Source organism: Hirundo rustica, chromosome 8 (assembly GCF_015227805.2).
Source record: "Hirundo rustica isolate bHirRus1 chromosome 8, bHirRus1.pri.v3, whole genome shotgun sequence".
NCBI classification, from domain to species: Eukaryota; Metazoa; Chordata; class Aves; order Passeriformes; family Hirundinidae; genus Hirundo; species Hirundo rustica.
This window is the reverse complement of record NC_053457.1, coordinates 32575030-32602304: the sequence shown is the minus strand read 5'-3', so window position 1 is coordinate 32602304 and position 27275 is coordinate 32575030. Positions and strand designations below refer to the sequence as shown.

The following is a 27275-nucleotide window of genomic DNA, read 5'->3' as shown; positions in this document are numbered from 1 at the left end:
CCTGTGATTTTAGTGCTTGGGTACGCTCGTGACAAAGGAGCCTCATGGGGCTCTGTGCAGCCATCAGATCCAGCCTTTCCCGCCTGAAAATCTGGGGGGAGCTCCAGAGGGCTGCAGATAGACCTGTGCCCCCCTCAGCACGTGGGGACAAGCCCCAGGGAGCCTCCAGGATGCCACACTGCATCGGGCATGGTCCCTTTGGCTTGGACTGCCACCAACAGTGAGAACAGGATGGGAGACAGGCAGGGTCTGGGCAGGGTTCTGTGGAGCTCCCTGACTCCCTGCTCCAGGCCAGAGCAACCTGGGCTTGTGGAAATTGTCCCTGCCCATGGCAGGGGGTTGGAATTAGATGAGCTTTAAGGTCCCTTGCAACCCAAACTATTCTGGGATTCCCCGTGCACCACGGGCTGGGGTCCAGCCTCGTGCAGGCCTGGGAGAGCAGCACGCACCTCCACAGCAATTCCGACTTACTGTGGCGCGTGGGGGAGAGATCAGATCAGTTATTTTCTCTACAAAAGGAGTTATAGAAACTCTGAAGGCCGTTCACATCAACAGCCCAGGTCCCTCACTGAAATCTGCACAAGGAGGCTGAGCCGACGGATCCTCCCAACACGATGTGCCCAGAGAGTTTTGCAGAACTCCTCTGGCACTGCTGAGGGCTTGGCTTTCCCCCCTCCACACCTCCTTCCCCCACGAAAAGCTACAACTGCAAAGTCCTGGTCCTCGGAGGGACCGCTGTTTTTTATCAGATGGTAACAATGAGTACATCGTGAGATCATTTAATAGTTCTCATTAAATGCCTTGCTGGAGAGCAGCCCTGATTTATGGACACCACGCCGTGGGTATAAATAAAGCTGCAGTTTGCCTGTAACACAGCTGGTCAAGAAAATTAATGTTTTGTTTTCTGTAACCTTTGTACTCCCCCCTTCCTCTGCTACTATGGCAAAGCTCAAGGCGTGTAACTCGATCGCCCCGGGGAAGAGGAGACGCATCCAAGGGCTCACAGGGGCTCAGCCCTGCCTGGAGATGCAGCTTCCCAAGGGCAGCGCTGCGCTCCGGGCCCTTACACGTGGATGCACCTCCCCGTTTCAAAACAAAAACCCTCACAGGCAGCCTTGCCCCTCGTGCTGGAAGTGCTGCTGGAACAACACTATCTCGCCGAAGCGCAGGTCCAAGAAACGCTGATATATTTAGCACCGCCGCATAACTTTCCATCCTTAGAAGCCCAGTATTCCTTTTTATTCTTGTGGCCAGGGAATAGGACAAAAGCCACTCAAACCAGATGCACATCCGTCTCCAGAGGAGAGGAAATATGAGGCAGCCGTGACACAGGACAGTGGCCAGAGACATTTTTTAATGCTTATATTAACCACGGCACCTAATCCTAAGCAAACACTTCATCAGTTGCATGCTGGGTTTGGTTTGTTTTCTTTTTTTTAAAGAGCTTTTAGTCCCAGCACAAGGTGTTCACTGAGTGTGTGACTGAGCACGGGGAAAACTGCACTTCCAGGCCAGGCAGATGTTGAGGAGGCTTAGGAGAGAGTCATCTTAAACAAGCACGGGGAGCAGGGCTTTGCAATCATATGGCTTGCATCTGGAATTTACAGGCACGATAATTTTATAACCCTCTCCTTGCAGTTTCGAAGCAGTGCAACACTCTTTGCTGCTGCAGGGACAGGGCTGCAGGAAACATCGTCCTGCATCTGACAGCTCAGCGTGGCCCTGAGCCTGCAGCCCGTGCTGTAAAACAGGCAGTGGGAAGCTGGCAGAGCCAGCGGAGCGCCAATGGGCACTTGTATTACACAGGCATTAAAACATGAAGTCTTCAAATTGACCAGTTTACTTCTGCTCACAGCCAGGCCTCTTGTATCTGGTTGATTTTATATGAGTATATATGAGCTTTTCTTCATAAAAGTTGCTTTCTAGTGACTTCACGTGTTTCTGTTCTGGTCAAAACCAAGAAACCTCTTGCTCAACCAACCATTTTTCATGTGGACACAACCCATGAGGCTGCAAAATGATTGCAAGAAGAGACATTCAGGTAGGAGGACTCAAAGCACTGCGACAGCTGAGAACAAAACAATGAGAAAATCACCTCTAACCATAGCAGGAAATGTGGGAAAGATCAACTTCTTTTAAAGAGTAATATTTTTACATCTCCACAGACGCAGACCCAGCACAGTCCCAGCTGTGCGCATATTCCAGGCACTAACTGTACACGGACTCACGATCTGCCCAAAACCAAACCTCAGCTATCATCAAGCTTAGTTCAGCCACATATTTGGCCCCTAAACACGAAGAAATTAAGAGTTTTTCCTTGGGAGGCAACTCAGATTTTGGCAACCGCTATTGAGTTTCAAACATTTGAAAGTAATTGCTAATGCACAAAGAAGCTGGAATTGAGGAGAATTTTCCCCAGGTTGGAGATCAGTGCTGGTTTCCACTCCAGCAGCTATTGAAGTCAGTCAGACTCAGTCCAACATGCCCTACACAGATGTCAGCACTATCCCCAAAACACGGATACTCACAGACACATACATGCATTTGGATGTCTATTTCTCTTTAGATGGAGAAAATTTACATTCAATTACCTTCCTTTAAAATGATACATAAAGCAGGAAGACAACTTCTTTCGATAGGAAAAATTTATTGGACTAGTTTCTAGGGAGTATTTATCCGTAATATAAATTTTTGCTAGGTGATGGATTTGGATGAATCTGACCGAAAGACTCTGGCTCTTCACTCCTACTAGTTCATGTCTTGATAATTAATAAAGACTTAATTTTTTCTTGGAATTTAGTTATGTTTTGCAGAGGTCATTAACTCCAGGGTTTCTACTGAGCCACGGGGTCTCCATGGTTGGTCTTGGGCTGCTGCAGGCTCCAATCCAATTTTTCTTGCTATGAACCTTTGTTTCATTTTACTGCTCACTTTGGGTTTGTGAGAGAGGCTGGGAAGGAACAGAGGACATGGAGAACCTACTTTTGCTTCTGACACTGGTGTGTGACCTCAGGTACATCGCTTGGGTTTTTTTGGTTTCCACAGCTGAAAAATGAGAACAACAACAGCTTGATCCTTTGTGTGAGCACCTCAGAACTTCATTAGGAGAAAAACAGATACAGGAGAGTGAGGTGTTTCCAGATCCTCCAAGATTAGGCAGGGAGAAGATTCAGAATGACAGATGAATCTGTGGCCAAAAAGAGAATGGATCAGCCACAAACTTGGCTGTTTGGGATGATGCCCTGGCCAGCTGGGAGCCATAAATGGATTTTGGCATTGACTTCAAGAACTTCAGAGTTTGACCTTCTACATTGCAGGACCTCATCTGTAAACCAGAAATAGCAGGATTTCTGTCTTCCCATTCCCTTTCACCAACACGGATTCTGCAGCCCTTAAGGACAGACTGTGTCTTATCTAAGGTGTTAAACTCAGTTTTGGTAGGAACCTGGAGCAAGACTGAAGGGCAGCAAAACAACCCTGCAAGGAACACAACCCGCAATAAGAGGAAGAAGAGTGAGAGAAAATAAGGAGTTGTATGTGAGCCAGCATTCAGCCCCTCTGGGCTGAAGCAGCCACGGGATGTGGGCACAGCAATTCCAGTGATAAGTTTGTATATGAAGTGTGGGATAAAGCCCGGTCTCTCTGAGCAGCTTCCTTTGATTTCAGTGGAAATTGTTTCCTTGCAGCTGAGAGCAGGAATTGTCTCTCTGTGTGTAATGATAAAAAAGAGGGAGGAAGAGCCTTCTTAGATGATCATCATAGAAATGGTCTCGATAACACTGACACCCAGAATTCAGCTGATAAGCCCCCCTCATGATTTCTGCCAGAATAAATGTAGAAATTCAGGTTGTTGGCTTGCGTGCAAGAACGTTTGCACAAAGTTTCTCTGGAAGGTACGCAAGAAAGCAATGGCCCTGACTTCCTTCCCACGGAATCACAGGATTGTTAAGACTGGAAAAGACCGTGTGCAAACCCCTGGCCCAGCAACACATCAGGTCCTTCCCCCTGGATGAGGGGGATGGCAGCAGCTACTCCTCAGAGCAGGCACTTACAGTCACTGCCCCAAGGAAGGGAACTGCTGCCAGGAATAAAAGGTAGCCAGCCATTCCTTGCTTACTGTAAATATTTTGCAGCCAGTAATTACAGCCTGTTTCAATCCTCCACATTGGAAAAAGCTCGCTATTCCCAAGGCAGGGGCAGTCCAACTCTGACTGCTTCTTCCAACACCTCCTGATTCCTTCTGGAGTTGTTCTGGAGTTCTCCAGCCTCTAAGGGACCACGACCAGCAGTCTGTCTGTCCCTGAGGGAGGTGGCTTTGGCTTTGCCCTCAAACAGGCTGAGCCACTTCTTGCCCAAACAAGAGAATCTCAACAAACAGCCGCCTCAGGAAGGGTTAAAACGAAGCGTCCTGCTAACGCTTAAGTGTTACAAATCTTTCCAGTTAAAATAAATTATTCAGGAGATGTCAGCCTCCCATCAGCACCATATGAGCTACATTTTTAATAGCTCTGTGCACTGAACACGTTCTGTCATATCAGTGATACTGAGCTGCGAGACAAGGAAGGGGGAAATGCAAGAACGCTGGGAATGTGAAAGACGGAGCTGCTTTCTCTGAAGGGCCATGAAACACACGTCGCTCCAGGCAGAGTGGAGAGCAGTCAAACAGACAGAAATAACGCAGAAATGACTTCAGGACTCACAGCAGGAGCCTCTTCATTCTCCCTCAAAAGCACTGTCCCACCTGATGGATGATTCACCCACCACCTTCCACTGGCTTAGGTTTCATTTGTTGCGAATTAATCCACCCCATGCCTCCACCAGATTTTTCCAAACATAAGCTGGAATCAGCACCTAACCTAAACTCTCCTAACTTAACAATAAAAAGTCTCCTGCTCCATGGCTCCAGGTATAATAATAAAAGAAGGGAGCATTTCTCTTTGCCTCAGATGTTCAAATAACCACCTATCTGCCCACTGAGCCATGTACCCATTTATTTGTCCAAATCTCAATCCATGTGGCCAAACCCCTCTATCTCCCATCCTTGCTTCTGTCCCAGAAGAGGGGAAGAGGACGAGACTTCCCACAGGGAAGCTGTTTGGGGTAAGTAATCCAAGACCAGAGTTTCTTGTTCTGCTCAAGGGGAAACTGGCTGTTGAGGAATGACCCCAAATTCCCACCCTTCTTGCTTCTGAATAGGAAAACAATTTTGCCTCCAGTGCTGCAGCCTCAGCTGGTTCAGCCTTTAACTGAGTGAGCAGCCGTGATGAGCCACTGCACGGCTCTTGCAAATCAAAGGACAGGAAAGGGACAGGGATATGGGAGATCCACAGCCTGTTCCAGCAGCATTGGGAGGCACATGAAATCCCAGCTTCTGAGGAGCAAACACCGCCTGTGTCTTCTCTCTTACAAATGAGAACAGCTCCTGACACAAGCGGAGCAGCACCTCAGTAGGTCTGGTTTGCTTTCAGGCTGAACCCAGCAGGGTGAATTAAGGATGTTTTACTAACTGGTTCTCCCAAGACAGACTTAGATTAAGAGATGGCTGCTCAGGCCAGCAAGACAGCATATGGAGGATGGAAGGAAGGACCAAGGTTTGGCAGGGGTTGAGGAAAAAATGCAGCCTCTTGCTCATGGCTCAGAGGTTCCGATGAGCGCGAGGCGTGAAATCCCTCTGGATGCCCTCACACCCTCCCACCGCTCACCCGGCACCTCCCTGGGACTTGAAAGAATTCTACAAAGCACAAAAATGCTGCGGTCAGTCCTGAGTGGGCCCAATGGCTAAGCAGCCAGCAGAGAGAACCTGTACGTGCCCAGGCTGGAATGAAGAAAATCCAAATGCAAATACGCCTAAGGATCGCTCGCAGGAGTCAAGTCCCCTGGGGAGTGGCAGGATGAGCCTTTGCCAACAAACACGGTGGTTTCTGGAGTTAGGCCTGTGCCCAAAGGAGTGCTGAGTGATGCCATCGACCCACTGAAGGGCACTGAAGCCTGAAGGTACAAGTGAACTACACGCTTGGAGCAGCAACGCTCCTGGCCGTGTGAAAAAGAGAGTAACAGCCCCTGAAATAAAGCCAGAACTCCACCAATTTCCCCATTTTGATTTATGCCTGCTCCCTTCGGCTGTAAAACAGCTTAACTCCACTCACCTACGGCAGATGGGTTTCATCTGCCGTGGCTTTGTACCTCGTAAACTCGGATGCAAGGAGGTTGAGCTGGGCCTGTGGTGAGCTAGAGAATGTTTGGTAAAGGCCCATCTGCATCCTGGAGGGAATCCATCATCCAGGCTGGAGCACACAGGATACAGGAGCAGGCTGGAAGTCAGCTACTGTGTGGATGCACCAAACATTTGGTGGAACAAGGGTAACAAGAGAACAGGAAGCCTGAGCCTGCTTGCCCAGAGACAGTGATTGTAACAGTGCCTGTCCTTACAGCACACAAGACACGTTCCTGCAAGACTGGCCCATGCCACATGAGGAGGGACAGCTGGGGGAATACTTTCCTTTGGATACCTGGGATCCCATCAAGTGTGAGGTGAGCAGAGCACCAGGATGGAGGAGCAGAGCAAGGGTGGGGAGAGGCAGCTTCTGATTTTTGGGAGCAATGGTGCCCAAGGTATCAGGGAGGACAATTCCCTTCCACATCTCCTACTCACCCCATGGAAAAATAGTTTATCTAACATTCACAAAAGAAACAAGGATCTTTCCCAGAAGTACTGAGCAATGGATCAGTACCAAGATCTACCACAATGAATTAATTCTGGGCCAGATCCAGTACCCGTTACAGTTACGGTACCTCCAGCAGGAATTGTACTCCTCTAAATGGAATTTCTGGCAGGGATAAAACCGAGTCCCTGCAGAACTCATCTCCCTGAGGAAACCATATTTCTAAGTGCCCTCTGGAAAGTTGTTCCTTGTCATGTTGCTCTCCATCCCCTCCAGCAGTCCCACTCATTCCCTGGGAGGCTGAAGACAGCTCTAGGTATTTCCAGACCTGGTCTGTGTTAAGAAGTCAACCACAGTGCAGCAGCCAGAGGGGCAAAAATGCAGAGACCTTGTGAATAGCAAAGACAGACCCAACCCAGAGCAATCTGTGTCGTTTGGAGCCAGCCTGGCAGTGGCTGCATTAAGAATGCACGGACTCAAACATGGAACACGAGTTTGCTGAGAGTAATAAAGCCTGAGCAGGAAAGCTGAGGCTGTTGAGGCTCCTTCCCTCTCCTGGCAGCCTCAAAGTTCCTTCTGGTTTATGGCTTTGGGGGTGAGAACACGATCAAACAGGTGTACAGAGAGGTGAGCAAGGGTTTATCCTGCCATGTGTCCCCAGAAACTGGGTGTCAGAAATGATTGACAGCGACGGAAGCAGCAGGATTCGGGAACATCAGCAAAGCTGGGGTCACGCCCAAGCTGCTGCCTGCTCTGACCAAGCCCTGCTGTTTATTTCAACTCCTAAAATCAGTTGCTGCTAACCCCCTGAGCAGCTTCTTCAGATTCTGTGAAACACTGATCTGCTCCAAGCATCCACGTGATGGCTGTGGCAGTGGCCAGGAGTGGGGGCTGCCGAGGGCCCCCGGCTCCTCAGGAATACCCAGAGCTGGGTGACTGCTCTGCAATCCCAGGAGATTTTGGGACAAAGCCAGCCTGGGTATACCCCAGGGAGCTAACCCCAGACAAAGCTCTTCTGCTGGAGCACACAGAGGTTCAGGTCCTGCCCAGTGCACAGGGCTGCCAATGTGGGAAGGGTTAAGGTAACCACAGTCCCAGGCTTGTTTACCCCAAGCATTAGAGAGGGATAGTTTGCTGTGAACACACTGATCAATATCTCCCAGCTGCCAGTTTAATCAGGATTAAGTGAGCAGCTATTAATTCTGCTCTTTTCCAACAACATTTAGCCGCCATGTGAAAACATTTCTTCCATCACAAACAAATTAACCTTGATATCATCTATCCAGACATCTTAAAGGGACTTAAAAAAGAAAACCCCAAATCAAAATACTAACAAGAAGGGCCAAGACCAATAATCTGGCTTTAATTAGAAGTTTTCCATCTCACAGATCCATGAAGCAGCAGCAGGGGTGCTTGCTCAGAGCCAAGGTGTGCTTTCCTGGCACACGGAGCCGGGTGTTGAGACAAGGCTGGAGGGACACCTGCAAAGCCACTTTTGAAATGTTTAGAGCCCTAAAACATTGTGGAGGAGTGGGAAGCAGTAACCTGGTCCCCAAAGCCCCTTCCAGACCACTGTCAGAGCAGAGACACCTCCCTGGGATGTGGCCAGACGCAGGTGTCCCCACGGCAGGGCAGGTTTGTCTCCTGGGGCGCTGTTTTACCGCTAACAAGGCAAATCCCCAAATTCCCGGAGCGCCCAGCCCTCGCAGCAAACTGCAGGAAACGTCTGAGTGGCCCGACTGGCACGGTCTGCAGCTCACCCGCGAGCACTGGGTATTTTTATCCGTGCAAACTGCTTCTCCTCTGAAAACACATCCACCTTGGGCGAGGGGAGGCAGGCGTGCGGCCGCGCATACAAACGCGCCGCGGTAATTCAGCCTTGGGATTGATCTCCCCGGGCTAAAGATGACAGATGCTTCCAGATCCACGAACAAACGGCCACGGCACAGCCGCTCTGAAGAGCCGGCTTCTGCTGTTTTGTCTCCTTTTCCCTAAAAAGTCTCTTGTTCTCATCCGCAGGGTGACTCATGGGGGAAGAGAACGCATCTTAGGAAGAAGGGAAGCAGGACACGCAGAAGGCCAGCTCTGAGCTCTGTAAAAGCTCTTTCTCTCAGCTATTCTGCACATGGCAAAGGTACCAGAAGTTGTCTGAAAAAAAAGGATGACAGACGGGGCTGGACTTTCTTTCCAAGCTTCCTCTGAAATCACACTTGGCACAGCAGCCCCTGCCTGTTGAAAGAGCATGGGAACGTGCATGGCAAGAGCTGCTCTCAGGTTGGAGCTCTCTAGGCTTTTCTAAGCCATCTGGGCTCTGATTTAGCTTGCAAGTCTGTGAGTCCCAAATGAAAAGTCAGCTCCTAACCCAAGGGTTCAGCTCAGGGTCGACAGCTGAGGAGTGTCTGAAGAACTCACTCTTTAATCATCCTGGTTAACAGCAGTGGGGAAAGGCCTTTGCCACCGCAGAGGAAAACTCACCTGATCCTTTCCCATTCCCCAATTCCACTGCCTTATCTAACTGGAAAAATTCTGCTGTTTCCCCTCTGATGGAAAAGGAGGGAGAGACTCAGTGCAGGCAGAGCTCAGGAGCTGATGGCTTTCACAGTGCTGGGTTACACAACCCTTCAGCCAGCCAGCAGAGCAAGGCAGTGCCTGAAAGGCTGGTGCTCTCCCTGCAACCCTGAACTTGAAATCCCACCTGGATTAAGTTTCCTGCTACTATGCCCACATGAAAACCACAATGCCCAGGTGAAAACCACCATGCCCAAGTGGTGAGCAGCCTTAGATCAAGCAGCTCCAGTGCTGGCCCCATCTGATGCAAATCCTCATCCTTTATGTTACTCCAAAGCTTTGTGAGATGCAGGGACATCTGTCTCCCTCCTTCCCCAGGAGGATCCAGTGAGGTCCTCGAAGAAAGGCCAAATTTCACCACGACTCACCAGCTGGTGTCAATTCTGCCCTCCTGTAAGCCACAAGGACACATGCTTGGGGTGGGGAAGCACATCACGAGTGGTGACAAGTCTTTTCAGGGCAAACCTCAAAACTCTTTCACTGCAGAGCTCGGCTTCCTTCCGCACAAACCATCTCTGAATTGCAAAGTGACACCCAGCCCTGATTAATAGATGTGTGGCTCCGGGCCTCCACCCTCCCCACTTGTGTCAGGAACGATGCTGATATGAATTTAACTGAGGAGCTATTGTTCAGAGCAGGCCACGTTAAACCGTATTTCATCCAGGAGAGCAGAGATTGGAGGGAGGTTGGCACATGGCAGAGCAGGTTCAGATAGCACTGAAGGTCAAGCCAGCTCCACCGTGGAGGGCTGGGAGCTTTCAGTGCCAGGTAGGATGGTGGATAAAATCAAGTTCTCCAAGGACTGGGTATAATCCGGGTGACAGCCGTGACCCAGCGCTGCCTCTGGGAACGTTAAAATGAGGCTTTGCAGTGTTTCTTGAAAGATCTTAGAGAGCTTTACAAACATCAGGGAAGCAAATTTCTCGGTGCTCCCAGGGTGCAACACAAACCGCCTGGGATAACCCACCGAGGCAGGTCTGAAAGGGCCAACGACTCTTTCATTTGTTTTACTGAAAGGGAAACTGAGGCCCTGGGGGAGTCAGGCCAACGTTTCCTAATTTGAATGCCTGATGTTAGGCAACTCATCTGCATGAAAAAATAATTTATAATTTTTACTACTACTTTTTTTTTTTTTTTTTAATCAGATTAAAGTATTACAAGGTTGATCCCCTTCCAGCCAGCTTGGTTAGCTGCATTGTGTTTCAACACTAGGATTTTTCCCACAAAAACACCACCACTGTATTGCAGAAATTTGATCATAGGCCTGCACAGGCTTAAACAGAGAGCCCTGAAAATGGCAACACCAAATAAGGTTTTCCCACAAAAACAAAAATTTCCTTTGAATATTACAGCTGATAGATAAAACATCTACTTACTACTCTATAATTAAGAAATCCTCTGCAACTTTAACGCATATTGCCCTTGATCATGTGGAAGCAAAGAAGAACAAAATCATTAGAAGCTGAATTATTCTAAGAGCCTATTATCATGGTATAATCTTATTAAAGAAAAATCATGCCGGTGTAGCCTCTTACCTTCACCACTTACAGAAGAGCCATGTGGTGCAGTTCTGAGTGCACAGGAATAATAAAATTACAGTGAATTATGCGGCCTGTGTATGGCCAAAGGAGCATAATTCCATCCCTTAGAGGAGGGTTGCTGATTTTTCTCAGGGAGGCGACACCAGTACTACTCAGTTGCTGTGCATAAAGGGACCATTCATCATTATCTGTAGACAAGCAATTTTGGAGAAGATCTCGGGGCTGCCAGCGCAGAAAGGCACAGCTTGCTGCCAGCGCTGCCTTCCTCAGCTTCCACGGCCTCCCTGGCTGTGAGTGCCCAGACCTGCCCTCCCAACAGCCCAGTGGCTCCTGACACAGCCGGCCTGGGCTGTGGGAGGTGTGGAATTAGATCACCTTTAAGGTCCTTTCCAACCCAAACCATCCTGGGAAGGAGGACAGTGCCCACCGCTGCGGCTCCTCACGGCTCACGGCTCCCCCTGGAGTGGCACACAGGGCAGGGAAATCCCACCTGGATTGGGGTGATAATGGGGACAAAGGATGCCACAAGAACCCAGGCACAGCAGAAGACCAGAATAACCTGTCAGCAGATGTGGGCGAGCTGGACTGGCCCTAAGAGTTCCACTTTCCAGCAAAACACCACCACGTAAAACCGGACAGATCTCAGCTGATCCAGCCCATGAAGCCTGTACATCTCCATCCAGCTGAGCCAGATGTTTGGGGAGATGATGGGTGGCACTTGTGGGGTTTTGGGGCCAGCTGCTGTCTTTCCTAACCAAACTCTACAAAAGGACTTCAGCTGGTCCTGAGTTAGGGACACACAACATAGGACACATGAGGAGAGAGCTCTGCTCACACCTCCCTTCTTGCGTACATTGTCAAGTGTGAGAGTGTTTTAAGAGGCTGGGATTATCCTGCTCACTTAACTTTGCATAAACTTTTCAAAAACAGCATTTCATTTCACCCTTTTACTAAAAGAAACATTGGCTGGCGCTCCTGTTTCGCAGATGATCACACTTGACACTCTTGGGAACGAGGAGCTCATCTAGCCTCGTGAGGTGCCTCTTGTTCTTTGGCGTCTGCACATGTGTCCAGGTTCAGTTTATCTCAGCTAAAGTGGATTTCCTTTGTTTTATTTTTCTTTTCCTTTTTTATAACATCTAGGTTACGGATCTGTGAAAACAGCCATACGTGACTGGCTGCAGTTCTGTTAAACACTTGAAGATGTCACTCAGCTCCTCTGTTTTCAGTGCAACTCTAATGCATTTATTCTGCTTTAACAAAGCCTTAATCTTGCCCCTTCCTGAATCTTCGCAGGGTTCAGTGTTCACCATAACTCCCTGAAACAGCCATAACACCAGATAAATTTGCCTGCTCCTGCTTGGTTCTCAGCACAAATTGCAATTAGTGAGCAAGGGCTTCACTCAAAGTAATTTTTCTCCCATTGTCTGCCCCGAAGCTGGAGCGGAGCAAGAGATTGAAAGAGATTGAGTCTGGCAGCAGTGTGTTGAAGGCACATCCCTGCTGTGCTCCTTGAGGATGTGTGCTCAGAAAGCAGGAGGCTTTAGCCACGAGAGCCATGTATTATCACCCTTTGAATAGCCTGCATTGCTGTTCTCCTACAAAAACCCGGGGAAGGCTCTTTATCTGAAACCAGAACTGCATGAAAATTAGCTGGGGCTGATGAAGTAGCATCTGTGGTATCTTTTTTTTAAACCCTGCTTTACCTTTCCTCATCTCAACATGTAAATCCTGTCTCTAACAAGATTATTGGCACAGAAACCTCTGTGGCTTTTGGAGGAACACAGAGCTGGAAGTTTTCTCAGTAAATCGCATCCAGGCTGTTCAGCTGCAGCATCCTTCTACTCTCAGGGGCCTGCAAACTACCCCAGCTCTCCTCAGGGTTATATGGCCATGTTTGCATACACACAGACACAGACTCACATGCACTTGAGGCTTCTCAAAGTCCTGTCTTTATCTTGAATTAGATTGAAACACCTTAGAATCACAGAAGCATTTTTAGGTTGAAAAAGACCTCAAAGAGTCCAGCACTGCCAAACCCTCCCTGAACATCTTTTAAATCCCTCCAGGGATGCTGACCCCACCACTGCCCTGGGCAGCCTGTCCCATTCTCCTCCTTAACTTGTCTTTATTTCAGGGTGTTGAGCTGTTTGGATGTGGCCTCCCCTGGCTGCAGGTTCTCTCCTCTCTGTGCTGCCTCAGGAGTGATATTACCTCATGCTAATGAGTTCACCTTACAGCATCTTCTGTCCCTCCAGCTCCTGGCAACCTCTCTGGCACATTTTTCCTCACCCGCTGCTACTCCTCCTCTCTGCTCAGTGGGTCGGGTACCTCTCTTTGCAGAGGCGACAGCTGCAACTCAGCCCTCACTGGGCTCAAACCACAGACTCGGACATCAGGCAAGCAGGGTTGCTAAATCAACCTCCAAATTCTACTGTAAAATCTCCTCTATCAACGCAGGGCACACCCAGGCCTGCACAGTCAAGGACTTGATAAACTGAATAAACACCAGCCAGTGACTGGGTTAACAAGGCCAGTTAACCACGGCCAGATAACCTCTAAAATGAGATTAACCCGGAACTGCAAAACTCACAGCTGTCGTGCCACTGCCACGGCAGGGCTCAGCAGCTGTAGAGTGGTGTCAGAGCGGTTGGGATGATCCCAGACTTACCAGTCAGGCAGTGTCTGGGCTAGAGAGAGGTGACCAGAGTTGCCATACAACTAGTGACATGCTGCTGTGTCACAGTCTGGGGGAAGCTGTGTGGCCCAGTTACAGATGTGTCACCGGAGGTGTTGCGGCACCAAGACCAGAAGGGGTTGCACTGTCAGACTCGCTGCAAGAAGCCCCACACCTCAGTCCTGAGCTGGTGTGAGGTGCTGCTGCGTGGCTGTGCCGAGCTTGGTTTGCTCCAAGTGTGACCCAGATGAGATGTTCTGAAGACAGGAAGCTTTAGTTCAGACTGGTCTAAGTGTCACTTCACAAGCTGCGTGGTGACACCCTGACTCATAACCACACGCTCTTCCTGAGCTCACACGTTTTCCTCCCCAGCCCTGCCCTTGGGCAACTGCAGCTCTTACAGAGCCTCTTCCCAGCTCCTCACGGCCAGGAGAGCACAAGGGAGCTGCACATTCCCAGCTCTCCCTCCCCACAGATCTGTCTGTCTTTTGGGGGGAAGCCAGGTTAGAGGGCAAATCCCTTCCACCAGCTTCTGACCTGTCAGTCTGACCTGACCATACCAGGGGTACCTGGAACATTGACATCTGCTGGGCTGCTCCTCAAAAATCAAGCCCTGACACCCAATTTACAGAAATTATGCACCAGCTTGTCAGTGCTTTAATTGCCTGTGTCTCGCTGGTAGCTTTGGGATCCTGTTCTCTTTCAGAGGTGAGTTTGTATTTCCCCTGTGCCCTCCCAAGGACCTCCAGGGGTTTAGAAACAGGAAAGGTCACTGAAGACAGCTGAAGGTCACAGGTGGGAGAAAAGGGATCATAAGATATTCAAATATACTTTTTTTTGGTGGTTGGAAGCCACCAAAGCAGTGGTGGCTCAGAAGCAGTGACTTTTTGACTTTGCAAGCATGTCACCTCAGGTAGGAGCTGGCTGGAGACACCACCTACAGCAAATGGCTTTCTCCTGCCCCAGGCAGCATCCAGACAAAAATAAAGGGCTTTGTGTGTTTCGTCTTAAACAAGTGCAGAAACAGGTGCTGCCAAAAGAGTGGAAGAAATTAAGTCCTGTGCTTTCCAGGGAGAACACCCCATTTGCAATCCCTTCTTCATCTGGCATTGAAGAGTTAGATTAAAGTAGGTCAGTTCCTCTAGAGCTGCCGAGGTGAGAGGCAGAGCTGTAGCACAGCCCAGACAAGAGCTGTGAGCCCTTCCTGACCCCCTGGACTCCCGACATTTCAACTTGAGCTCTGCTTTGCTTTTCTGATCACAGCTTTCCCTGGCCACCACTGCTGTACCGACACCAAACACCTTTTCCCTGTGGCTGCTGGCAGCAAAGTGTGCTGTTTAATCTCTGTCCATCTACTGCAAGGTAACAACAACCCCCGGCTCTCCTCTTTGTGCCCAAAGCAAGGGAGTAAATGGTAGCTCTTGCTCAGCAATTAAATATGCAAAAGGTTCAGAATTACTAACTCCCCCTCTCCTCCACAGGCCACAGGGTTGGAGGGGACTGAGGAAGTCAGGATTCAGAATTGCAGGGCAAAGGAGGGGTAGCATGGAAGCAACGATCCAGATCTATGTTCCCTCTGTTTCTGAGACCACAAGAAAATCATATCTGGATGCACCCTTTGAAGTAACCTGAATTCCACTAATCTAATTAAGTGCTGCAGGCTTTAGACAACACATTAATATTTTCAACAGTTTGATCCCAAACAGCCATTAAAACTCTTTCTGATAAGTGCTAATATGTGTTACACGCTTTTGTTTTAATTAGAACAAGATCGTAATCCATACTTCAGCTAAGTTCATTACACTTAGAATCTTAATGCAATCAAAAGAGCAATCGGTCATTAGCTAAGTCCATTTTAATTAGCATTTACAGAAAACTTTTAATTGTGTGCCTGTCCTTCACAGCAGGTGAGGAGGGGACTGAGGCCTTTCTCCCTGATGATGAACCATCTCAAGCTCTGTATTTTGTGTCCCTAACTCACGACCAGCTAAACTCAGTTTGCAGAGCTTGTTCAGGACAGACAGCAGCCAGCCCCAAAACCCCAAACCCCAAACCCCACAGTGCCACCCTTTATTCCCCAAGCAGCTCAGCTGGGCTGCACAGCCTGGTGGTGGGCTGGGCTGGGCCAGTTCCATGGTGGTGTTCTGGTGGGAAGTGGAGCTGTAGGGCTGGGTCAGCTCCCCCACACCTGCTGACAGGTTGTTCTGCCCTTCTCCTGTGCTCTGTCCCCGTGTGTCCCTGTGCTCCTGACACCCCACCACGAACAAGCTGGCCCTGAGCCATCGCCCGCCCCTCGATGCACTCCCTGGCACAACTACAGAGCAAACCTTCAGAGAAACCTCTGCAGAATCTGAAATGGAAAGGAGATTGCTCAAATCGGGCTGAAAAGCAGCAGCATCCTCTCAATGCCCAGCACCCCAGCCAGGAAACGTGCTGCCTTTGCTGAAACAAGTAGATGAATTTTCCAGACTTCCCCAAAACCAATGGCCAAGCTCAGGACACATATGTATCTGGGAACAATGTGGAAACTAGACAAGGATAAATCAAACGGGAGCTGCTGTTGGACAACTTCCACCTGTTTTTTGTAGAGCACAGGCCCCTTTTATCTTTTCCCATCAGACTTTACCCCATCCCCACAGCAGGGATGGAGAGGATCCCACTCTCCCCGTCCCCACCAGCCCGCAGCTCTCTGAAAACCAGAATGCAGGATTTTGTTGCAGGACTATAAACGGCGAACTGCACAGGCCAGGAAGAATTAATTATTTATTCCTTCATTCCTCAGTGCAGGCAAAGCCAAACTCTCCCTGTCTTCTGGGACTGCATGTGAGAGCCAAGGGCTGTGGACTGATCCCTGGAGCGAAGCCCCCAGGCACTGCTGAGCGAGGTGTTTTATTGTGTAAACCTTCCTGAAACTACAAATGAGGAGGAATATGTTGGGACAGAGGGTTTGATGCCATTGCACAGCAGTATTCTGAGAGCAGAGCTGCCTGTCCCTTCTCAGCAAAATTACTAATACTGTGGTTTTTGTAGATTTCATGTGCCTGATAAATCTCTAAGTAATAAAGTGTCACCTGGAGAGGTCCCTCCTACCTCCCCTTTCACTCTTCTCAGCTTTCCAGCTCTTGTAACACCTGAACGGCCCCAGGCACTGTGATCCCTTCCTGCAAAGCACCGAGTTGGTTTTCTTTCAGCTTCATTCCTTTAATCCCCCTTCTCCCATGAGGCCTGCTCCTCAGGCTCTGCTCACTCCTTCCCAGGGAACAGGATAACCAGGAACAAAGTGACTGGCACCTTTCATCATTTTTCCTGGGAAGGAATCTTTTCCCTGGCACTGGGCAGCAGAGCTGTACATCCCACCTGGAAACCACAGTCCAGCTTCACCCTGTGAAAGGGATTTAGCTGCTGCTCTTGGAAAATTTGCCAGCATTCTGGGCTGGGTCTGTGCCTTAAAAGCCGTGTGCTAAATCTGCAATGATTCCCTCCCTCACCACTCCGCAGAGGGGATGTTTTAGGAGCAGCAATGATGGACTGCTCATCCTGGACGATGCTGTTCCCACCTGAGGTGGAGGCCAGGGGCACACCTGGAGCTCCCAGCTGGCCCTGGCCCTCGTGGGCATCATCCTGACAGCCCCAGGGGTCCACCAAGGCACCAGCACCCACTGAAATGTGCCACCAGAGTGCCAACAGCACCTTCAGCACCGCAACGGGACCACGCCACAGTAGCATCCACTGGCCCAGCTGAGCTTTCTGTTTGCCCTCAGGAGGGCTTAACCCTGTTTTCACATCTGATGCATTAAACAAATGCATTATGCACATTTGCTTTTCTCCTGGAGCTCCAGCAAAGCTCTAGGTCACACGTCTCTGTTACACAAGATTTTTGCAGTGGTCTTGCTCTGAGCACAGAACGTATCAAAAACCTGCCTGGGACAGACCAAGCATCCTGCAATTTCACAGACTTTTCCAGCAGGACCTCCAGCCACAGACACTGCCACGTGCCTGCCACGCTCTGCCTCCCTCAAACCCCACCCAACAGCCCAAATCCTGCCTACCCCAGCCTGAAAAAGCCAAAGTCACCTTGAGCAGGTGAAGACTGAAAAGTACAGCCCAAAGTATTATGTGGTATCTGTGGCCTAGTAAAGAAGGAAAGGTTTTTTTGTTTTTTTTTCCCATTTTGAACTTACAAATAGAGCAGAGGACAAACCCAGTGGGAAGAAATTCCAGCTCTTTCCTTTTAATTGAAAATAGATCCATAAAATCCTGCTAAGTCTACTGGCTAATGCAAGCACTGGGAGGCAGCTGGAATACACTTTCCAAGGGCAGGGTATGTTACAATCATTGCATTTAAAAATCACAGGGGTCTAAGCTTAAAAGCAAAAACCACACTGATGTTCCCTCCTCCTGGACTCACTACTCCTGACCTCCTTCTGCTAATGTAGGGAGCCTGATTTTGGAATGCTCCCAAAGAGATCAGAAATAATGGTGAGTCAGTGATCAAGTTTTAGAGATGTGATGTGGCAGTGATTGGAATTTCCAATGCGATGTGTCAGCTGAAGTCTGGCGGTGTGCTAGACCTGCTGGCCGTGGGAAATCCTACAGGCTGGAGTCAGGAAGAGGGATTTCTTCATGTCTGGCGGATCAATGACCTCCAGCAATGACGAGGTCTCTTCACAGTTTATTTATAAATAAAGAAAAAGGAAGATTTAATCTCCCTCCGATGCAGGGCACTGCATATGCAAATATTACACACATGAATATAAAGTAAACTAAATTCAGACAACAAAACCTGCACCTGAAGGTCTATAATTAATTTTTCAATGCATTTTTCAGGTGAGATAAGGGCTGAATGGCCAAAGGTGAGCAGAAAGCACCCAGTCCCTGCTGCTGGGGGGAAAACTGGGCACCGGGCTGGTTTGTGACATGGGACACGTCACTTAACAAGGAAACAAAAGCAAAGCAATGCACAGGTTACTTTTTATAAGGAGCTTGCTTTTTTTTTTTTACAGGAATATCTGCTCCAGAGTTGTTGGGAAATGGGACTGTGGGGAATGGAACTGTGGGAAAAGAGCCCTTGGAGATGGATCCAGCAGAGGAACGAGCTGTCTTTGATGCCATCTACTGGAATGGTGGCTCCAGGGCCTGGGACTTGCAGCTCTGCTGGAGACCACAAAATCAGGGCTTGTTCCCATGTGAAGTTGGATGCTGCAGGTGGGATCCAGCCTTGGAAAGGCTGCCAGGCCAAAGTGATGCTCTGCAGGAGCCACGGGTGCAGCAGGACTTCCAGCAGCAGAAGTTTTCAGAGGATCTCCACTCCAGGTGTCCTGGTCCTGCAAGCCCACAGATGTCCAGGAAAAACTGGCAGGGAGGCAGAGCCCAAGGAATGCTGTAAGGCTCGACCTGCAGGAGATCATGGTACCCCCAGGAGCGGAGAGGAGGGACACAGCAGCTCTCTAAAGGAGGAAGAGCTTCCTCCGTTTCCAGCTACAGCCCAGTGCAGGCACCAGACGGGAATCACACCGGGCTGCTGCCTGTGAATGACAGGAGAAGCAGGATTTGGATGGTTTGTCAGAAACCCCTGGGGTTTTCCCATGAGGATGGGCCAATCTTCATCAAGTCACTGCACAGCACCAACTAAGCCTTGCTCCTCCCCCTTGTGCCTTTCAGTGCACCAGCCCAGCTTATGACAGGAAAAGCCAGGCTCAGATCTCCGCTTATCTCACTTGTGCTGGTGCTGCTTCCCCTCTGACAGGACCAAAATCACCAGATTCTGCTTTATGCAGACAAAGAGACAACACTTGGGTGCTTTTTGAACCCTAGCTCTTTCAGAAAGATGTTAAATGCCAAATTTCACTTCCTGGCGTGATTCTTTACAGGAGGTTGTGCCTTTTCTTTAAGAACCACAGCAGGTAAGGCCAAGACTGTCCCAGGGTTGTTTTTTTCCCTGTCCCAGTAATTATGATTTGCAGATAGGAAGCTGCTGATGGTGTCCCCTTGGATGGCAGACCCAGCAATCTCAGGATAAAGGACACTTCTCCCACACTATCTCCCAAAAACAAGCTTGTCAACATAGACAGCCACGTGGCCTGGCTCCTCCATAAACCTGGCAGCTCCAGGGAGTATCAGCCCTGGCCCAGCCCTCCTGTGGCTTTACAACAGTGCTGGGCTTTTGGAAAGGTCCTCTTTCACGCTGTTGTACAAAAGATTCAGGAAGCAAAGGGAGGGAAAGAATTGGCTGCCACGGGGAAGAAGTAAAGGGTCGGTGAGCAAACTGCAAACTCGGATAAACCACGAGAAGAAACTTTTCTCCCGTCTCCTGTAGCTACAGGAAACTTCCCTGCTATTTGAAAGGACAGCTGGCCCAACCAGAGAGAGGAGAAGCCTAAACTAACAGCAGATCTTCGTAATTCCATGCTGCCAGCATCTCCAGTCCAATAAATACACAGTCCAAGCAGCTGGCCCCTGCTTTCCCGTGCCAATAGGTTGTTCTTTATCACTGTCTGCTGCTCGTGCACAGCTTGGACAAGTGGCAGAACCGAGAGTTTTCAAAGGGAATGAAAAACAAGCCTGAGAAAGTCACTTACCTGGAAATAAAAGCCCTTTAAAACAACAGGGATCGTCAGGGTCGCATTTGGGATTTGCGTGGAACCGGTGCAACCCCAAGGACAGGATCCACCTCCCCAGCCCATTGCTGGTGGGGGGCTCATTCTGCAGCATGTCACGCTCTCCTGAAGGGACATCACAGAGCACAGCATCCCTGGGAACCCAGCAGGACCCAGAGAGAGCAGGGCTGCAGAACATCACACCCAATCGCCTCCTGTGGCCTCCCAGCGCAGAGAGAAGCGTAAGAGGGAATCAAAGCATGCTTCATAAATAAAGAAACAAATAAATAAAAAACAGGAGTCTGAGGCAAAGAGATAGAGAAGGGAAAAAACTGAGGAAAATGACAGGATGAGTGAAGACTGGAGGTGTAATAAGGGGAGGGGTTGACTGAGTCAAAAAAAAAAAAAGGCGAATTTGGTGTATTCTGTTCACAGGGCCACACATAGCCCTGTTTAACAGGTTTTGCTGCCTCCAGCATTTCCTGGGCATCTGCCACGGAGATCTGGGCTGCCTCTCCATCCAAACAAATGGGATTGATTAAATCCTATCACACTCTCAAGGATTTCTACAGGCAGGCTGTTCTGTACATTTGCAACGCAGCGATCTGACCAAATTCCCCACAGAGCAATTGCCACAGAAAACTGTTGTTTTACTGCCTTGTCAATCCTCTAGGAGTTCCCTCTAAAGGCAGCAGCTCCTGGATTTACTTGGCAATCAGCCTCCTTCCCGAGGATGGCCACCTGGGACGAGTGATTCTGTCAGGGCAGCACAGACACAACGCTCCGCGCCGGGGCTGAGGGATGGGGCTGGCTCCAGCCACTCCACAGGACTCTGGAATTCTCCCTTTGGAGAACACGGGTGCACGTGAGCTGGAGCAAGCACTGCAGCTTTTTCTGTCTGTTTTTCCTTGAGTGCTGCTCTCTTGGATAAAACCTACCTGGCTCTGTGTGTGTGTGTGTGGGTTTGGCCCAGAGCACGGCCAGCGCGACGCTTCCAGCCCGGATTCCTCTCCACCTACAGAGCCCAGCGATGGCTCGGTTTGCTTTTCCTCCAAAAGTCTCCCTGCACCTTTCCCAAGAGCTTGCAGAACAGCCACACTGCCCAGCTGAAGTCAGGAAGGTGAGCACAGCCTGTCCCTGAAGCACTGGGGGTTCTCAGAAGAGCCTGGCTTTTCCTGGGAAGCGATGCCTGCGAGGTGTCCCCACTCCATCCCGAAGGGACTGAGAGGGACCAGCTCAGCCATCAGCAAGGGGACTGCCTCCTCAGGAGGTGCCCTGGGAAAGGAGGGCAGAAGGGCACAATGCCAGCAGCAGAGAGGACTGAGGGAAGCTTTTGATTTTCCTGGTTTTCCCAGAGCCACACAGAGATTTCTGCTCCCAGGAGAAGGGTATAGGAAGTTCAAGAGCAGGTAGCCAATGTTAGTCTAGGAGGAAGCTGGAGCTGCTGGCACCGATGTTGTGCCCCTTACACCCTCCTTGAACCCAGCAGGAACAGCCCACGCTGGGGCTGGGACAGAGAATTCCATCAAGACCCCTCAACAACCAGGATTTGGGCAGTTCCCTAAAATCCCCACCTTGAGTCAGCTGCAGCCAGGCAGGGACAGTCACTGGGACAACATCAGGGACCTGGGCTGCAGAAACTGGGAGCTGCAAACCTGTTTATCCATTCCCATCAGCTCCAGTGGCTCCCTGCAATCCAGGAAGCATCTGGCTGAATGGAACAACACTCTGCATTATTACTATTATTATTATTCAACCTGGGTAAGGTTTAAATGTTCACATGGCAAACTCCACTGCTTCCTTTCAATCGTCCTTTCCTCCTGGTGACAGGCTGTGCTTTGGCAGGGACAAAGCTCCGGGGAATGGCCACACAAGGGTGTGGGAGGAGGCTGCCAAAAGCAGCACTTTGGAGCTAAATGATGCTCACTGCAGCTGGAACTGAGGGTCCCAAGCACTGGTGGAAGGTAAGAAAGTTACTCCATCACACCTTCCTCAACCATCCTGTGTAATATCTCCTATAATGCACTTCCCAAAACCTGCCAAGAGCAACTTCTAAGACACACCATGTTTACATGAAAATCCTCTCCCAAGACACAGCACGAATATTGCCACAGCATTTTGCAGCTGAAAACAATCCCAGGTCAGGATTTCAAGAGCGCCCTTGCCTCTTGTGACTGTGGGGTGTGATGCTTTAAAAGTAAAAAAGAAGCCAGGAAGAACATTTGGGAGGTGCAAGATATCTTCCAGCTCGTCAGGAGTGATGGAAAGGCTCCCACTGCCTTCAGACAGGGAGGGACCAGACCTGCTCCTCTCTCCAGCCTGGCTGCCACGTACAGATGGCATCACCCCCTGGGCCCCAGCTGCTGCACAGCTGGCAGCACGAGCCACAGCCACTGCCACGTCCCTCACTGGCACCATTTCTGCCAAGGCTGCAGCAGGAAACCTGCGAGATAAAAAGACCTCAGGAAGTCGCTTTGGTTTCCTAACCCTTGGAGCTGCTGTTGGCTCCCAGGATCAGCAATCTGCCCACAGGAGGGTTAAATGTGGAACACTGAGGGATTTGCTCTGCCCTGTACAAAGGGAGGTTCACTTTTTGCTGCTGCCCTACCATTTTCCCAAGGATGCAAGGATTCCTTGCTTTGTCACGCTCAAGCTAACTGTTTTGTAACTCCCAGGTGATGAAGCACTGATGTTCCCTCATAAACCAGCAGTCCCACAGCATCCAACAGCTCACCCAAACTTTGCAGGACTCGGATGCCTGCAGAAATGTGAGCCAGGCACCAAGGGATGGCAGCACAGGAGCTGGGAGCATGGGACTGTGAAGATGCTGTGTTGCTTTTTACCTTCTTTTCTGCCAGAGTCAGGATTAAATGCTTGAGAGGTGCAGTTTGTGTTCAGACTCAGATGTTTATTCATTCTTACCTATGTTACAGTCTCACAAACAGTGAGTTCTGCAGCACTCCTAGCTAACAAAGTAAAAATGGCTCTCTCTTTATCTCTTTACCAGGCTTTTTAAGGATAAATTGTCCAATTGAGAAATGACACCTATCTTTTGGGTAATTACAAAAGAGACGTCAAAGTACATAAAAAGCGGCTGTGAATATAGAAATCAACAAATTCACATCATGTAATCAATATATCAGCACTAATCACCTAAGAAATTTGAGATAACACCTTTCTAAACTATTATGCACTCATGACCTTGATATAAAACACAAAAAACCACTGAAACATCTTACAACCAGTAACAGCCACGATGTGAAATTGGTACTGACTCTTCTGTGCTGCTTTGACAACAAGGACACTGAAGCCTCCTGATACACCCCCAACCCTTCCTGCCTCCCTGATTGCCTGTCCCATCTGAGCTGGTGCCTTCCCAGTGACAACACAGCAATACTGGTGACAATACTGGTGACAAAGCCCCCTCTGTGTGCTCCCATGGAAGGTGCAGCAGGAAGAAGCCTCCAGCCTGAGCTAACTGTGCATTCCACTTTCAACACTGGCCAGTTTCTGACAGTGGTTTAGGAAAATGTGAGAGATTTTACATTACAATTCGTGCCCCGAAGGAAAAATGCCTTTTGTATTTTATTAGGGAGAATTTGTCTTGAAGCACGAAGACCTAAAGTGCTACCTTGGACTAAACCCCTGACTCCGAGGGAGGCAAAGGAAATTTTCCTTCTGTCTTCTTTGGACAATGACTTTTATTTCTCAGGGTTTGTTTTTTGGGGTTTTGTGAGTGCTTGCAAAAACTCTAAATTCCCAAACTGCTTGAGAGCTGAACAGGAAATCAAGACTCTGTGTTTCAGCTCCTGCTGCACTGGAAAGACACTGACTTCTGTGGTAAGAAAAGAGTAAATATTCAGCCAAAAGGCAGCACAGCTCCCAAAGCCACAAATACAGACAGGCCTAAAGGTTATGAACGTATTACAAAAAATACCAGAAACAATTATTAAAACCCAGCCCAGGCATTTTCCTCTACTATTAAATGATGGCAGAAATGACACTTCCAGTCCAGAGCTCTGCTCCTTTACCTGCCCCTTCACAGATTCTGGACAACCTCTGTTCTTTAACAAAGCCTGCTTTGTCCCAAAGGGATTTTCTTTCCCTCTTGTGCTGCTACTCCTGCATCTAGAGGTTTTCAGTTTTGCTAAGACTCAGAGAGGGACCGGTGATACCCATGGCTTGGCACAGGGTAACTGCTCTCCAAATATTTGATAACCTGACCTTCCCTGCATGGGGAATTTCTGAATACATCTTGCTTTTCCTTACAGAGAACCATGGAACAGTTTGGGTTGGAAAGGACTTTAAAAACCAGTTCCAATCCCAGACACCAGCAGGGACACCTTCCACGAGTCCAGGTTGCTCCAAACCCTATTCAGCCTGGTCTTGGATACTTCCAGGGATGGGGGAAACATGCAGAAAAACAAAACAAAACAAAACAAAACAACAACAAAAAAAAAAAACAAACAAAAAAACCCCCAAATATTCAGGAAAGAAAAAACATGCAGAAATAAAAAAAAAATCAGGAAAGAAAAATCAGAAAATGGGCAGGTCCTGAAAAGGGGAAGGAAGGAGCTTTGCTCCCTTCCCAACAGGGAACTTTCCCTCCCCACCCACAGGTGAAGCTGGCCAGGTCCTCCTCACCTGGAGGCAGAGCCCAGTGGAAGGAGAATGTTTTGAGTGACCCCAGCTGACGTTTGGCCTGTGCCTCCCCTGTGCTCCCATCTGCACCCCCAGTTCCCACACAGTGAAAATCACCAGAGCAGCCCACGGGCCAGGCAGATGAACTCCCGAGCGTTCAGATCCCCAGACTGCACCTCCATAAATCTGTGGGATCCCTGCCCTAGGAAAGGGTCCAGGGTGTTAAACAAAGAGACAATAAATTGCAGAGGATTTGGTAAAATTAGGCTTGCCGTTACTTTTCCATTCCAAGAAGACTAATCTTGGTTATAATTATCCCAGCTACATCCAGGCTTTTCAAGAGCTCATACACTGACAAATGAAGCGTTCACTCTCACAAATGCCTCTCCTTCCCCTGATGGATGCAATGTGTTCCAGATGGATGGAGAAACCTTTTTTTTTTTTTCCCCTTTTACACTTGCTAAGCTATTTCCAGGCATCCAGAGCACCACAGGTGTAAATCAGCAGAGCTCTTCCCTTTTACTCCACTCCTTAGAGCAGCTGAGGATCCAGCTCCTTATTTCTAACCTTAAAACCACAGATTGCACATAGGTGACAGCCCCATAAATGAGTGAGGTAAGAAAAAACCCCACCAGACAAACACAAAAGGCTTTAATTACACAAATCACTTTGGGCCTGCCAGCCCCTGCAAAAAGCCTATTTAATTAGGCTGATTGAAATGCAGACAGGTTTTGGTTTTTTTTTTTAATTTTCCCTTTCCATTGAGGTCTTTGTACCCACTTTGTATGAACAGGAGCCGGCCTCCACATCCTCAGCCAAAACCTCTCACTCCTCTCCCAGGAGCCAGAACACGGGGAAGAGCCACCTCAGCAGAGGCTCTGTGAGCCCCCAGAGGAGATCAGCAGCTCTGAGTGAGGCACTGATGGAGACAGAGATGCTTTTGTGATGAGAAAGGTCAGTGCTGCCCCGCAGAGGAGCGGATCGTCCCTCAGCCCTGCCACGCTGCTCCTCTGCGATTCCCAGGCTTTCCTCAGGGCACTGGGATTTTCTGAGTGCCTGCCCAGGGCCAGCTGGGAGTCCATCTGCAGCAGGGCTGAGCCCACACCATGCCCCTGAGGCGCTCACGAGTGGCATTTCCAACATATGTTTGCACAAAATGCTTGAGTCCTCTCAAACTGAGCACGTGAGCACCCAGCCCCGTGGCCAGTGCCAGCTTTAGGCTGTGCCTCTTGGCCCTGTGTGCACAGGGAAGGATTTCAAAGCTCTTCCCCAGAAATAAATGCACTAATGTTTGTGTTTAACGACCAAAAAGACATGGCAGAAAAATACAGACGGCTGGAGAGGGGAAAATGTTGCTGGAGTGTGCGATAGGGAGATGAGGATTCAGCGTAGGGAAGGGGATGCAAGTGTTCCATCAAGCACTGCTCCTCAGAGTGAATGCACAATATGGCTCCATTCATGCTGTAATGGTATTTTAATATGCAGTATTTTTATCTGAATGTTATTTGACAGCTTGTGCTACGTGCAGCAGCACTGGCCAGCGCCGTGTGTCTGCCAGCGCCTCTGGCCATTGTCTCACAATCCCAGATCCCACTCCCTCCTAACGACCCCCATCGCCCTTAAAACCACGGGACAGACATCTAGGGATGTGTTTTCAAAGAGCTCTAAAAGCTTATGCACATGAAAATACAGCTTTGTACAAAACTACTGTGTCATGAAGCTCAGGGGCTGTTGAGCACGGAGTGATCAGTCATGCCAAAAACTGCAGGAAGGGACTTTTCAAAGCAGAAGTCCGTTTGCTTGGGTAAAAGGCAACTCTCCACCTTCTCCACATAGTTTAAGGATGACCAGGAAGTCCAGTGTTTGCTAGAACATCTCAACCAGCAAGGAAAAATAAAAGTGCTCCATCTGCAAGAATGAGAGCAGGCTCCTGCAGTGTGTGCTCACTGTCAGCTCCACTAACGCCCTGTGAAACGAAGGGTCTGTGCTGGGGCTGCAGCAGGACTGGCATTCACTCCTGCAGTACCAGATTGGTCCCAGCTGCTCTGGTTCAGGCCCCTGCCACTCACCCAGCTGCTCCAGTCAGGCTGTACCTCATGAGGAGTGCCAGGGATCAAAAGCTAAGAGGTTTCACAGCCTGGCTGCAAGGAGAGATTTGTCCCTGGGTCAGGGAGGCTTCTGGCTTTCATGCAGAGAAAGGGTAAATCATGGACAAAGTGTTCAAGCTCCTGCCTGGGCCATGTACGTGATGCTGGCATGGGAAGTGAATTCCTGACCCTGCCTGGGCTATCATCTGCCTGCCACAGGCTCAGCCAAAGCCAAGGCAGCACCTTTGCAACTGCAGCCACGTCATTTCGCAGCACACAACCAGAAATATCCCCGTGCTTACTCAGACAAATCCTACCCAAAGGCTGACAAAGTGAGAAGCAGCTCATCTGTGCCTGTTGCTGTCTACAAAGCAGCTTGCCTGCAGGAGAAGTTTCACTGCTGTGATCAGCTAAAGGTACTAAAACCCCAAGAAGGAAGGGCTGGCACGCCTGAAGCCTGTTCTCAGTCTCTCACCAATAAATTGGTTTCCTATCAGATGTCT

The 27275-nt window shown here is 49.4% G+C and overlaps 1 protein-coding gene across 3 annotated transcripts in view; it reads right to left on the bottom strand.

The window, feature by feature from the left end:
- The window catches only part of LHPP (phospholysine phosphohistidine inorganic pyrophosphate phosphatase), a 71611-nt gene that overhangs the window by 13882 nt on the left and 30454 nt on the right, over window positions 1-27275 (bottom strand). Inside the window, exon 7 of one of the 3 annotated variants that reach the window (XM_040071474.2) lies at window positions 18270-18973. The exons of the other annotated variants lie outside the window; for them this stretch is intronic. Within the exon in view, the coding sequence (XP_039927408.1) occupies window positions 18853-18973 (121 nt within the window). The 3' untranslated portion in view covers window positions 18270-18852. Of the gene's footprint in view, window positions 1-18269; window positions 18974-27275 lie in introns of those variants that run through there. 3 annotated transcript variants of the gene reach the window in all.